The 12833-nt window shown below is 38.2% G+C and overlaps 9 protein-coding genes across 9 annotated transcripts; 2 read left to right on the top strand and 7 right to left on the bottom strand.

Annotated features, from left to right (window-relative positions):
- JH06_3911 (serine threonine protein) lies at positions 1 to 718 on the bottom strand (the record flags this gene model as incomplete). The annotated part of the gene is made up of 3 exons (XM_014670329.1): positions 1 to 260; positions 292 to 455; positions 489 to 718. Coding segments are annotated over 3 exons (654 nt in total), but the record flags the coding sequence as incomplete, so codon positions are not given.
- Positions 719 to 4539: 3821 nt separating this feature from the next.
- On the bottom strand, positions 4540 to 5683 carry JH06_3910 (hypothetical protein; the record flags this gene model as incomplete). Its single annotated transcript, XM_014670328.1, is given in 6 exon segments — positions 4540 to 4681; positions 4712 to 4914; positions 4930 to 5163; positions 5195 to 5262; positions 5295 to 5367; positions 5399 to 5683. 6 exon segments carry the CDS (start codon positions 5681 to 5683, stop codon positions 4540 to 4542), a joined length of 1005 nt encoding a protein of 334 aa, XP_014525814.1.
- A 94-nt stretch (positions 5684 to 5777) lies between these two features.
- Positions 5778 to 7042, bottom strand: JH06_3909 (GTP-binding protein; the record flags this gene model as incomplete). The annotated part of the gene is made up of 5 exons (XM_014670327.1): positions 5778 to 5912; positions 5944 to 6444; positions 6475 to 6756; positions 6788 to 6932; positions 6966 to 7042. 5 exons carry the CDS (start codon positions 7040 to 7042, stop codon positions 5778 to 5780), a joined length of 1140 nt encoding a protein of 379 aa, XP_014525813.1.
- Positions 7043 to 7293: 251 nt separating this feature from the next.
- On the top strand, positions 7294 to 7635 carry JH06_3908 (hypothetical protein; the record flags this gene model as incomplete). The annotated part of the gene is made up of 3 exons (XM_014670326.1): positions 7294 to 7372; positions 7394 to 7477; positions 7508 to 7635. 3 exons carry the CDS (start codon positions 7294 to 7296, stop codon positions 7633 to 7635), a joined length of 291 nt encoding a protein of 96 aa, XP_014525812.1.
- Positions 7636 to 7991: 356 nt separating this feature from the next.
- JH06_3907 (histone acetyltransferase) lies at positions 7992 to 8541 on the top strand (the record flags this gene model as incomplete). Its single annotated transcript, XM_014670325.1, has 3 exons — positions 7992 to 8099; positions 8121 to 8383; positions 8418 to 8541. The coding sequence occupies 3 exons, from the start codon at positions 7992 to 7994 to the stop codon at positions 8539 to 8541; spliced, it is 495 nt and encodes a 164-aa protein (XP_014525811.1).
- A 130-nt stretch (positions 8542 to 8671) lies between these two features.
- JH06_3906 (hypothetical protein) lies at positions 8672 to 9068 on the bottom strand (the record flags this gene model as incomplete). Its single annotated transcript, XM_014670324.1, has 3 exons — positions 8672 to 8849; positions 8879 to 9006; positions 9036 to 9068. 3 exons carry the CDS (start codon positions 9066 to 9068, stop codon positions 8672 to 8674), a joined length of 339 nt encoding a protein of 112 aa, XP_014525810.1.
- A 45-nt stretch (positions 9069 to 9113) lies between these two features.
- JH06_3905 (hypothetical protein) lies at positions 9114 to 10662 on the bottom strand (the record flags this gene model as incomplete). The annotated part of the gene is made up of 7 exons (XM_014670323.1): positions 9114 to 9387; positions 9418 to 9605; positions 9636 to 9734; positions 9765 to 10076; positions 10109 to 10303; positions 10334 to 10460; positions 10490 to 10662. The coding sequence occupies 7 exons, from the start codon at positions 10660 to 10662 to the stop codon at positions 9114 to 9116; spliced, it is 1368 nt and encodes a 455-aa protein (XP_014525809.1).
- Positions 10663 to 10688: 26 nt separating this feature from the next.
- JH06_3904 (hypothetical protein) lies at positions 10689 to 11373 on the bottom strand (the record flags this gene model as incomplete). Its single annotated transcript, XM_014670322.1, is given in 4 exon segments — positions 10689 to 10751; positions 10762 to 11001; positions 11032 to 11298; positions 11329 to 11373. The coding sequence occupies 4 exon segments, from the start codon at positions 11371 to 11373 to the stop codon at positions 10689 to 10691; spliced, it is 615 nt and encodes a 204-aa protein (XP_014525808.1).
- Positions 11374 to 11907: 534 nt separating this feature from the next.
- JH06_3903 (p-loop containing nucleoside triphosphate hydrolase protein) lies at positions 11908 to 12447 on the bottom strand (the record flags this gene model as incomplete). The annotated part of the gene is made up of 3 exons (XM_014670321.1): positions 11908 to 12183; positions 12213 to 12326; positions 12361 to 12447. The coding sequence occupies 3 exons, from the start codon at positions 12445 to 12447 to the stop codon at positions 11908 to 11910; spliced, it is 477 nt and encodes a 158-aa protein (XP_014525807.1).
- Positions 12448 to 12833: the final 386 nt, after the last annotated feature.

Below are 12833 nucleotides of genomic sequence, written 5' to 3'. Positions count from 1 at the left end.
ATGGTTTCCTCGAAGCATGAACACTTTATCAGGGAGCATGATCTTCTGGGCAAATAGATAAGATAAAACTTCGATCGAATATTGACCTCGATCGACATAATCGCCCAAGAACAAAAAGCTTCCTGGTGTCAAGTGCATACCAAGAGGCCACAATAGCTTGGAAAAGGCAATCAGATCCGCCATGTTTCCGTGGAAATCACCAAAAACGTAGACTGGTGACTTGAGTTTTAGTAAACGAGGTTCGGATCCGAATATGTACTCTATCAATAATATTTTACAATCAATACTTACTAACTTGATTACATTGATTTTCAAAGGCTTCCAAGAAGTCATCTGACATAAAGAATGTATTTGGCATCGGTTTTGCACACTGTGTAATGATCTCTTCATTGTATTCTCCCTTATCCTCCTCCTCTTCAACATCAAGAAGACCTCTCGTTATCTGACTTGCTGCTCTAGAGATAAGAAACCTTCTGTCAGCACTCTACCTTGAAATACGGTTCTTTTGGACATTATTCTTATAGAAAGTATAAAGAGTAGGATTAATGGTATATTGCTTCTTTCTTCCCTCTCCCTGAAGAACAGCAAGCTGTTCTTTCAACTGACTATTCTCTTGCATCAGCTTTATACAGTTTGTACAAATCTCGGGTTTCTTGCTTTCTGCCGCCTGTATATCTTCTTGTCCATCCGATTTCGCAACTTTCTTTCTTCGCCACATTAGTAGTTTGAAGAAATCATGATCATGCAACCCTTCCACGGGAATTTCAAGTATCTTGGATTTCTCTACGAACAAACACGTAGCAAGCAGTAGAACCATTCCATAATATCCAATAGATGGTAGCAATTCATAAGTCAGTGAAGGAAGAAAATCATTAATCACTGAAGTATTCTTCTAAAATAGCTTGTTCTTTAGAAAAGGCCGGGAGTGGAATTGAATACCAGAAACTGCGAATGTTTCTAGCGATAGGGTTTTTTGGATTCCTCCATCTCTATTCATGATCGTACCATTTAATTATCACTTTAGAAAAGATGAAGTAAGTGAAAAATAGCAGAATGACATTTGGCGGTACCAAATAAAGAAGAAACGCGATGACTGCACAGACTCCCATGAAGATGGCCGATTTCTTGTCATCCACCCACGTAAACAGACTATTCATGAACTTGAATCAATACTATCACGATCGAATACGAAGAAGAGTACCATTGAACTTCACAATGGTGTCATAGAATTTCGTCACAGAATTCTTGTAAGAATTCACAGCTCCCTTCAAACCTTTGGCACGATTACTCTTCAGTTCCTGATTTCTTGCATTCAATTCTTCTTGTACTAAATGTTCATTCTATCCAGTTCTAATACATGTTTCAATTGCATCAGAATCGTCACGAACACGAAAATACATATAGTACATGTATACAAGGATGATGCCTAATAGAAACGGTAGGAATAGATTCATTCGATTTGAAAACCCAATGTAATTTAGAATTACGAAAATTAGAATCGATGCTCCTTTCAATCTCCACATCGTGATGTCTTTGAAGATAGCAAATAACGCAAATGTCCTTTTTATTAACATGAAAAATAAAAGAATTTCCCGTTTGCTAAGATACAAATCGAATTGATCATTTTTTGAATTCATCTTCTCCGCTTTGGAAGGAAGAACAAATCCCTGAAATATATTTACAATTCCATTTAAGTGCTGTGGAGGATTGAAACTGAAACTCCGATCTTCACTGTTCTCTCCGATATGAGTCAAAAGAAGTGAACTTGGTAATGACGAAGTCAAGGTTTGAAGAACACGAACACGGAACAAATTCAGTGAGGCATACGAAACTAACTTCACACGATCTGCCGAAGCCGAAAAGAGAGTAGAAGAGTTCTCTACGGACAAAAGTGGAAAGTTGAATTACTGGTGATAGAAAAGAATTTGATGAGATCTGTTAAAGCTGCCGTAAAGAAAACAAAGGACGAATGATTATCCTTCTTCAACAGTTTTTGTTGAAATCGAAATGACAATGAAACTTCCACTTCATTTGTGTCAGATAAATCTACTGACACATGTAAAACATCACCTAATTTGCTTGTTTCTGGAAGGACAAGAGATTTCGTGAATGAGATGTGAAGAGTTTTGTTCACGGCAGAACATGACAGATGCTGTGATAGAGGAATCAATACAAGATCACCATTAACTTGGTAATAGATGCATCGACTTGTTAGATACAAGAATCCATTGGTTTTTGATGTGATCTCAGCCACAGAACAGTATGCAACTAAAATCTCCTACTAATGAACTCTCTTCTAACAATATCACATTCTTCCCAACAGCAAAGGTTCCAAATTGGAGTTTCTCTTTGTATTTTCCTAAGGCATTTAGTAAGCGATTTTGTCGATTCAGTGACTTCTCCATTTCCTTCTGGAGTAACAGAATATATGCCTCTAACACCTCATAAGGAATAGTGGTATTGTGTTCCACTCGTTTCACTGATCTCTTTTGTTTCCGTTTTCGATAACGATCACGAATCATTTCAAAGAACTTGGCATACACTTCTCCATTATCACCATCAATCATATACACAGGCTCCTCACCTTCAGGATGAGAGGAGAAACAATCCTCAACTGAACAGAGAAGAGTGAAAATTGAGAGTCCAACAGTCGTATCACCCAGCAGAGGGAAGAAATCACAGATGATCAACTCCCACATCGTCTGAGTTACTCCATCTTCATTCAATTCATTCAAAAATGTCGTTAGAAGTGTGGGATTAGAGAGAACTGTGGATGGATGTTTTGACAATTCAAAGAGAGTGTGACCGTGACGTTCCACCACTGGAGAGTGAATTGGATTGAATCCTTTGAGAGATGAAGATGGAGATCCAGTGTCCACTTGAAATGAATCCGTTTCATCCATAGAATGAGAACGAGGTGTTGATGAAGTACGAAGCCAATTAGCGAAATGACAGATCTGTTCAATAAGAGTATCATCTTCACAGAGTTCACCTTCTTCTGGTTCTGCTTCGAAGGGTAAAATGGCAGTATGATCAACAAATCGATATGTCGTTCTGACTGTTTCTGTTGCTAGATTCTTCACACACTGGATAAACACAGAGAGAGATGTAGCATCAGCAAATCGGATCAGAAATATCTCCATTTTCTTGTCATCCCGTTTTTTGGTCTTGGAGAGAACACCAACCCAACAAACACGATCTTTGTTGACTGTATTTTTAATCCCCAGAATATCATCATAATCCTAGATTGAAACCATCGTATCATACCCACTGTGGAGAAAATTAGATTCGAGAGCGAAAAAGAATCGTGGAGTTTTGCTCGAACATGAAGCTGGAAGGTTCCTGTATCTGTGAGTGATAATCTGAATATGAAAGATTCATTCTCACATACACACGACTCTTCCAATTCACCAATTGAGCTACTTTCTTCTCATACACCTCAACATCACTTTTGAATACAATAATCGCCGATTCTCTTGTCGATTCGTTCAAATCAACTTTGGAATGCTGAGCCAATTGTAACAAGCGATAATGACAATAAATGATAGAATGCCAGAATTGAGTATACTGATCTCCTAAAAAGATCCGTACAAAGCCTCCCCCAATAATGTTAAAATGAACGGATCCTTCGTTGAGGATCATAGGAGCATCTCGAATAACGAAGATACGCGACAGAGAGTTATAGAGTCTATGTCTCAGTCCACAAATCTACTCATACACAACCAGCTGGCCATCAGCAGTCAAGTATAATTCCCCCTGGAGAATCTCCATATTATCAAGTTCAACTTTTGTATTCATGGTGAAGAACAAAATAGACGTATCCTGATTCAATAGTATCTTGTTCTACGAATCAACCCTTCTTATCATGATTACCATAGGGATTAGACGCTTCAAATGTAGAGTAATATATCCAGATGTTGAAGAAAGGAGTGAGTTACATTCTTTGTAGGAAACATTGGATTCGCTGTCTCCAATTTTACAGATGATAGATCCGGGAACAATATTTAAGTGATCAGCAACAGAATTGTAACGAACATGCGCAATCTAGGTGAAGCTAGAAACCTCATTTCCTACTACGGGAACATTGTGAATATCAGAACATAAAATATCTCCGATAGAGTACTTGAAGGTATACTTGCTTTCGCTGAAGTATGGCGTCAATTCTGTCATAAATCAGGGATAATGTATACCAAGGATTTCCAAAATGGAGAATAAGACTGTACAAAAAGAATTACTTGTATTCGTTGACCCAATCCTTGACCCAAATTGCGCCAAAAAAAGGCTCATCAAACAAACAAAATATCTAAACAACTTAGAAACGATACACTCCCTTTTTGATACGTAACCAACGATACTTCTCCTCTGGCCTCGGTCCACCTGCTTGATACAAATGACGACGATCAATGGACTCTGCACGATCCTTTACAGCAGACGTTACATTTTTCATTGTACGTAAACTACCCGTGATTTCATCTGAAAACAAGAGCTCAGCCTTGGGTACTTCCTTCGTATAGGTTAAGTAACTCATTCATCACTCTCTCAAGGATATACTGCCATGCCTCCTCGAATAATAGCAGGAACCTCCTGTTTCTCTTTCAGTTTCTTGAACTCTTCTTCCTGTAACCGTTCCTCTTCCTTCTTTTTCTCTTCTTCTTCCACACTCTTAGCAATCTTGTGACTTCTACACTTCATTCTCTCTTCTCATCCTCACTCATTCACCTGATGCAAAAATTGCCTTTCTTTTCGTCGTTTCTCAGCCTCTCTGCGTTCCTCATCCATTTCTTGTCTACGACGACGCTTGGCTGCTGGAATTCTTTTATCTGATGTAGGTCCAATATACAATGGTTCATCTTCAACATCATCTTCAGGTACATTGATATGAACATCTTCCTCTTCATCAAATAGTAAGGATGACTACAATTTACATACAATACGCAGAACAACTGCTAATATATCACTTGACAGTTTCTGATCCATCAGCTCTTGCTTTGTTATTCCACCTGGCAATTCCTTTTCTTTCTCAATACGGGCTTCGTACTCTAACTCTTTCGCTAAAGCTTCTCCCAACACATCTTGATGCTGCTCGTGGTCTGGATTGTAACTTGTACCTGGTTGTGGAATCGGAACAGAAGGATAGGAGTTTGGTTTATTGACGATGTATGGCTACAAGTAACACACCCTCTTGACAACATACAGTCTTCTTCGATTTGTTAGACACTTCCAAATCAGATGGTTTCAAGAAATTCTTAGAATCCAGTTTCTCTAAGAATCAGAATAACGAGGTAAACCCATACTAGGAGCTTCTGCTTCCCATAGATCATAGGTAGCAACTTTGGAATGTCTCTTTTTTGGATTCCCATCTTTCTTCTACAGGTCAGAAAAAACACAAAGAATCAACCTTCTCTAACTGTTTCTTGAGCATGTCCACTTTCCTCCTTTCCTCTTTTGGTATAGATTCACCGACCTCATCTTCAAAAATCTTCTTACGAAGCCGGTCTGAGCCTAAACGGTTATGTCCTCGAATCCAACAAAAACCAGTAGTATCGACAAAGAACAACTTATCGGAAGCTTCGTTAGCAATTCTCTCATCTTCCTTCACTGTTTTGAGTGCTTCCTCATACTCCTTTGCTGCTTCCGACTTCTTCCATGCTTGTTTGGTACTCTTCTTCGCCTTCTTTCCCATTGATTCAACTATCAATAGAAATGGATGGTCTTTTGTGAAGAAGCCATAAAACGGCATTTCGGTTTGGTTTCAAACACAAGTACTATAGCACATATCATGATTCTTTTGATTGTAAAAGGATCTGAACTCGAACTTTTTTCCCAAGGAATGATGTAAGTTCGAGTCCACTTGTCTTTTCCAACTTCCGTTGAATGGCAGCTAGCTTCTTCAAATCCTCACTGTTCTGCACCTATATATTGTATATGACCCAATAGTGTTACCGATATTTCTACTTGTAGTGATGATAGACCATTCTCTTCTTTCCATCCTTTCACTTCCGTTTGCATATCGAAAGGAACATTTCCGCTAAGATATTTGAATACCTTCTCTCTCACAATCTCATTGGCACGTTTGTCGTCACTCAAATCACTCTTAATCGTCTCAGCATACTTCCATTCTCCTGGTTTTGCCTTCTTGCAAAGCGCTTGAAGCAAATCTTCCGTCCCATCCTTTTGTAAAGCAGAGATCATAAACAAATCTTCATTCTCCCACTCCTTCTGATCTAATGACAATGAATTTGTCGATTTTAACAGTGATATCTTTGTTTTCCAGATCAGTTCCGAAATCTTGTTGGAATACTGTAGCAACTGTATTTTCGGTTCTACTAAGTCTACCTTATTCAGCGCTACATAGAGTAACGAATTATGGGTAAAAGACACTGTACAAAGACGCTTTAGCACCTCTTGATTAAGCAAGGAGAGTGGTTTTGATGCATCAATCATCTAGATATTATAGTTTCCTCCTATCCAAACAGCAACAATGGCATCTAGCTTCTGAATCGTCATTTCTGCAACTTGAGACCATTCTGCTTCCCATTTCGATGTAGACACACCCCAAAGAATCCCAGGTGTATCATAAAAGACGAGTTGGACATTATCGACTGTCCGGATCCCCAACATAGCACATCGTGTAGTGTTTGGCTTATTACTCACGGCAGACACTTTTTCGCCGATAAGTGTATTCAATAGAGTACTTTTTCCAACATTAGGAACTCCACACAACCCTACTGAAAGACATCGTTTTCCCTCATACGTCTAACTATTATCAATGCAATTAGCACACAACAGAATAATCAACCGGCTTCTCATTGACAAGATAGGCGATCGATGGTTCATCTTCAACTACCTCAGGTGGAATTGGATCGTGTGTAGTGTAATGGTGAGTCGACTTATGGTCAACAATCCGGTTTAGTTTCTCATAAATGCCTTCTCTACGGAGATTGCTTGCAACAATAACACCCTACAAATCCTTCTCTTCACTTGGAGTCAGAGAACTGAAATCATCATCCAAACCGAGTATTCTACTCCTGATTCCATTCATACTCCCCTTACTGTTTTGAAAATGAACGGAAAATAAAGGAGGGATGGTGAGAAAGAGAGTGAGGGATGGAAGAGAACACCCGAAACATAGAAAAAGAATGCCCCTGCCGTGATTCGAACACGGGTTATCACGGCCACAACGTGATGTACTGACCAACTATACTACAGTGGCACCTGATTTGTGCTTCTTTTACTTCTATATCTATCTTTCTTCAGTAACTATTCTCATTCGTTTCTTCTGAGAACACGTGGATGTCGATTTCAGAGTGTCGTTATTATATCGATCAACACGTTGCTGCTCAGTGGGCCGATGACACTTATCGTCATGATTGTTGTTATTCTTTATTTGTAGATAGTGGAATAGTTCAGCAAATACGGGAGAAGGTAAATGAAAATGGTTCGAAAGAATATGAGTATTACATTCACTATGTTGATTGTATTGTTTATTTATTGTTGTATTATGTAGATGACAAACGAATGGAAGGATGGGTGTCAGCATCGCGAATCTCTCCTCTGAACAAGAAGAGTATGAAACGTCTTCGTGATGTGGACTGTTCCTATTCAGATAAAGTATTCTTCATTCACTTTATTTAGAGTAGAAAAGTACTGGAGAGCCAAACCTCTTAGAAAAAGAACAGGGAGAGTTAACAAAGGTTCCACTATTGATATTTTTTCATCTAAAGATTAAATGCATTGAGTCGATTGAGATTGGGAATCATGAGGTTGAGTGTTGGTACTATTCTCCCTATCCAGAAACATATCAAGTGCCTAAACTCTTCATCTGTGAATTCTGTTTGAAATATTATCGTTCTGCTGCTGAACTTGATCGTCACTCGCTGATTTGCACATATTCACATCCTCCTGGCCCAGAAATCTATCGAGATGGCCATTTACTCATGTATGAGGTAGATGGAAACAAGGAAGTCGAGTACTGTCAGAATCTGTGTCTCATGGCTAAACTCTTCATTGAACACAAAACAATCTATTATGACACTTATCCCTTCTTCTTTTACGTTCTCTGTGAAGAAGATGAAGAAGGGAGTCATATTGTAATGCATGTGTCCTCTTGTGAATATTAGGTCGGATATTTCTCCAAAGATAAGAATTCTCAAGAAGGATATAATCTAGCATGTATTTGTAGTCTTCCATTTGTTCAACGGACTGGATATGGCAAGTTTTTGATTTCGTTCTCATATGAGTTGTCGAAATTGGAGAACAAAGTTGGGTCACCGGAGAAACCTCTCAGTGATCTGGGTCGAATCAGTTATCGTAGTTATTGGACATATGCAATTATGAGTACTCTACGTGAAGCACATTGTTCATGTAGTGTGAAAGATATTAGGTAATGAATATGTGTGTTTGATATGATGGATTAGTACAAAAACTTCAATGAAGATTGATGATATTGTTAGTACATTAGATACATTAGGATTACTAAGGATGTGGAAAGGACAATATGTAGCTATGATTTCCGAAGAAGTGATTTCCGAAGGAATGTGATCATTTGTAGATTGTGGATAATTACTTCAGAACCACTAAGATTCCTCATACTCTTTGTGATCCAACCAAATTGAAATGGAAACCACATCCACCTCAGTAAATGTGTTTGTTTCAAACAGTTATAAGGCTTCTATTCTGTTTCACTGTCTTCATCAACTCTATTACGCTTTGATGGAGGTTCTTCTTCGTTCTGTAATGATCTCCTCCTTCCTTGATTTCGATAATAACGCACCATTGTATCCCAACTAAAACCAGCAGGTAAATACTGTCCTTGGAAGATAATATGAAAAGTAACTCCATCATCAAATCTACAATCAAACTACTAATCATCACTCACGGGAAATCAGTCAATAACTTAGGAGTGATAATAAATGTCTGAGGACCATGTGAACCATGAGATTTTCCCTTATACAAGAGCTGTTGCATCACGTAACGTTCATTACGCTTGTCCATATTCTGGTTGATCTATAATCAATCCAATCACAGTATCTCACTTCATCAATAAAACGGAATGGGAATGAAACCATCTCTTGAAGTGATAATAAGAAGAGAATTGTTGACAAGGACTTCTCCTATGAATGATCACGGACATCAATATGAACTCCACCACTCTGGACCATTCCATTGAGACTTTGAAGATCCTGATCTCTTCGGAAACTCACCTTGATATCCAATCCAGTTAGATTGAAACTATCTCCATTGATTAACTCAACGACTCCTTTGCATTGGATATTATCCATGTACAAGGAGAAGCTCACATTCAACTTACAAACAAGTCGATCTAATGTTTCCATGAAATCTTTTTCTTTCTGGGCAATTCTTGATACTAAAGCAGTAGTTTGAGTTCTATGAGTTACAATTCATGGTCTCTATTACTTCAATTCTTCCATTTCCTTCTTCATGAGCTCGATCTTCTGTTCACGATTCTCATATTCTTCAATTGACTTTGTGTTTACTCGAATCTCTCTTATTTTATCATTGTTCACACGTAACATAGCCTTGCACTCATCCAAATCAGTTGTAAACGCCTTATCAAAAACAGCTTGAAGTAATGACGTCTTCTCCTACTTCTCAAAATCCTTTCTCTCATTTACACTCTTCACGCATCTGCCTCCAGGACATACACACCGTAAAGCTGTTGGATCAGGATTATTTCCACAACGAAACAATCCACTTTCATTATAGATAAACTCCTACAAGTAAATATTTCTCCTTCTCTCTACCTTCATGGCCTTCAATTCTGCCTTTATATCAGCTAGATGTTTCTCTTTCTCTTCCTTCTGTTGTTTGATCAATCTGACTTGCTTTGATTTCTCTTCACATTCTCGATTCAGATCCTCTAGGATGACACTGCGAGATTTGATTAGTTGAGTCATCACCTCATTACTAATAGACAACTCTATTATCTCATAGAGAAGGGAGCGACGTTCTTGAAGAGTCTTAAGACGTTTTGTATTGAAACTCTTCATTTCGTTCACGAACTTCTGTTTGTCTTCATTTGTATCACGATCCAAATCCTGCTGAATTCGGTCAATCTATTCTTATGATCAATCAGACTCATTATAACCTCTTCTTTGGTAGATTTGATCAAATGTTGTGTCTTAATACGATCATGCTTCTGTTGATCATACTGTTTTCGTTTTTCTTCCAATCCATTGATTGCTTCATTCATTCTCTCCATTTCGTCAAGATATCTCTTCTGAGTTTGTTCAAGCTGAGCTAGTTGTTGATCGAAGTCGCTAAGTTTCTTCCTGTTTTCATTCTAATCATGTATTCCTCCTCATTCTCTTACAATTTTCTCCTCATTAACATTATCACCAAACATCACATAGGAAAGATTTCTCAACAATGCTACTTGTGTTGACATATCTCTTTGACCAGTCACTGCATTGCGATATCGAGAGACATATAAACGGATTCTAGATAACACTAATCTCACAAGGCTTACTGGCTATGAGGTGTCATAACAATGAGATTATTATCATTATCACTGTCAGATTCATCAAGTCGATTAAGCTGTAAAGGAGGAGACCAGTTATCATCTGCAGTAACAATAAACCGAAATGCAGTATAGTTGTAAAGAGCTCGGCGAACTGCCTCAGGCCCTTCTACTAGATTCATAAGTGTATTCGTGAAATGCATCTCTTTCATCCGTCTTTCAGACCACATAGGACGAATGATGATTTGATCCTGTGACTCATTCTCTCTAACTATTCTTACATCAGCTAACATACAGTTAATTGGAATTCCTTGTTTCTCACGTAATTCAGAAAGAAGGAAATCATAGTCTTCAGAACACTCAACAACAAATGATGTTAAGACATTTCTGGAAGTAGTATTCTCAAACCACTGAGCGTGCAATCGTTCCTTGAACTGAACTTCATTCAGAATAGGTCCATAAACAGCATGCTTAAACCTAGATTTGTTTGATTGGACCCACTGAAACGCCTTGAAGAGATTCTATCTATCATTCTTCTCATTCAGTCTCACTTCATCAATTCTCTTGATGTGCTGATATTGCTGTTCCATTGTATTTGTCAACTTTCTCAATACTGTCACCACGGATTGTCTCTGGTGCATGCACTCCTGACGATGAGTTCGTGTTTCCTCCAATGGTCCTTGAATCTCATCACGCTTCTCTTTCAATCGTATCACTTCTGCATTCACTTGATTCATTCGTTCTCGTAAGGTGGCTGGATCTTCCATCTGCTCCAGGTTCTCTTCGAGTTGTTGTAATGACTTCTGCTTCTGTTTTAGCTATTCATCATTCTCTCTATCAGATGGTACCTTAGTCTTCAATTCACGACGATTGTCTTCAATACTCTTAAGCATCTTTTCAGCACGTTGAAACTAGTTTGTATTCTTTGTCTTTCTCCTACCTCAAATATCAGTCTACGATAAACTTCCTTCTTTTCATCATAATCACTTTCCAAACGTCCACCCTTCTCTCGACTTTGACTCAGTCTACTTTTCATCCATCTCAATGAAACGGACATTGTATTCATCTTTTCAAGTGAGGTTTTGAATGCAGTGATTCGAAGACGAAGATCTCGATCTTCTGCATCTATTACCTTTATCTTCTTCTTAAGCCCAGAAATCTCCTCTTTCAATTCTCGAGCAGTTTTTGTTTTTGTATCATACGTTACCATCTTGACATGCAATTCCAGCAAACGGTTCTACATAAGAAGAATCTTTCAGATCTACTTCTTCTTTGAGTTTCTGTTGCTTTTCTAGTTTATCTTTCTCACGACGAAGAGTACTGTTGATCTCTTCTTCTATCGTTATTTTCTGTTCTTTACGGGCGATTTCATTTTCGTTTGAACGCTGCTGCTGTTGTATATTGATAAGTTCGGTATGTGTATTGAACTAGGAATCATCCCTGCTACAGAAAATGACAAAGGATTCTCCACCAACTGACTTTTCAAACTCACGAAGACGCTTTTGTGGAGTCTGACTGACGAAATCAGCAACTCGATCTTGAGGAAGGAACTGACACAAGTTGTTCAGATCAATCTTGAGTACTCTTCTGAGTTCTTTCAATTTCTCCTTCTTTTGGGGTTTGTTATTGATATAATAGTCAGTAACTCCCTGTCGGATTCTCACTTCGACACTGATAACACTGGTTTCTCCTTTAAGGAACATCTGCAATGATTTCACAAAAGAAAACCCACTTTGACTCTAGCTTCTCTTTCTCCATATCTAATAAACTCCTCGAGTCTATTCCCTCTTAAAAGAAGTTTTATATCTTCACCAAGAGCTAGACATACGGCACAAGCGATTGTACTCTACAAGTAATAATTACGATAACTACATATCTACTTTTCCAGATCCATTCTGTCCAATAATAATATTTAATCGAGGACTAGCATTAAACACTACGTCCCCATATGTCATAAAGTTGTGCATTTCCACCCGGATAATGCTAGAATATCAATAATGTAGTAATGTCAAACCTTCCTAATTGAAAATCAGGATCGATAGCCATTAGAGCGGAAACAATGAAAGTACGCGCTTTCAGTTCTGTCAATATAACTTTATTGGAAATTTGTTTAAGTTGTGTACAATGGGTTATATTGTTGTATGACACTGGGAGATGTGATGGATGGATCTTGGCATTATTAGTAATTGCGTATCATGTTGTAACTATTCTCTGCATTCCTTTTAATACTTCTCCTTCCCATCTCCTTCCATCTTCATTCAAATCAACAATCTCATTCTCAACCAATTCACTCAAATCCATTTCATTCAATTCTTCTCCTTTCAATCCTTTCAATACAATCATTGAATGATTC

Source organism: Blastocystis sp. subtype 4 (assembly GCF_000743755.1).
Source record: "Blastocystis sp. subtype 4 strain WR1 chromosome Unknown seqid_0291, whole genome shotgun sequence".
Classification (NCBI taxonomy): Eukaryota; class Bigyra; order Opalinata; family Blastocystidae; genus Blastocystis; species Blastocystis sp. subtype 4.
The sequence above is the reverse complement of the archived record's forward strand: the minus strand, read 5'-3'. Positions and strand labels throughout refer to the sequence as shown.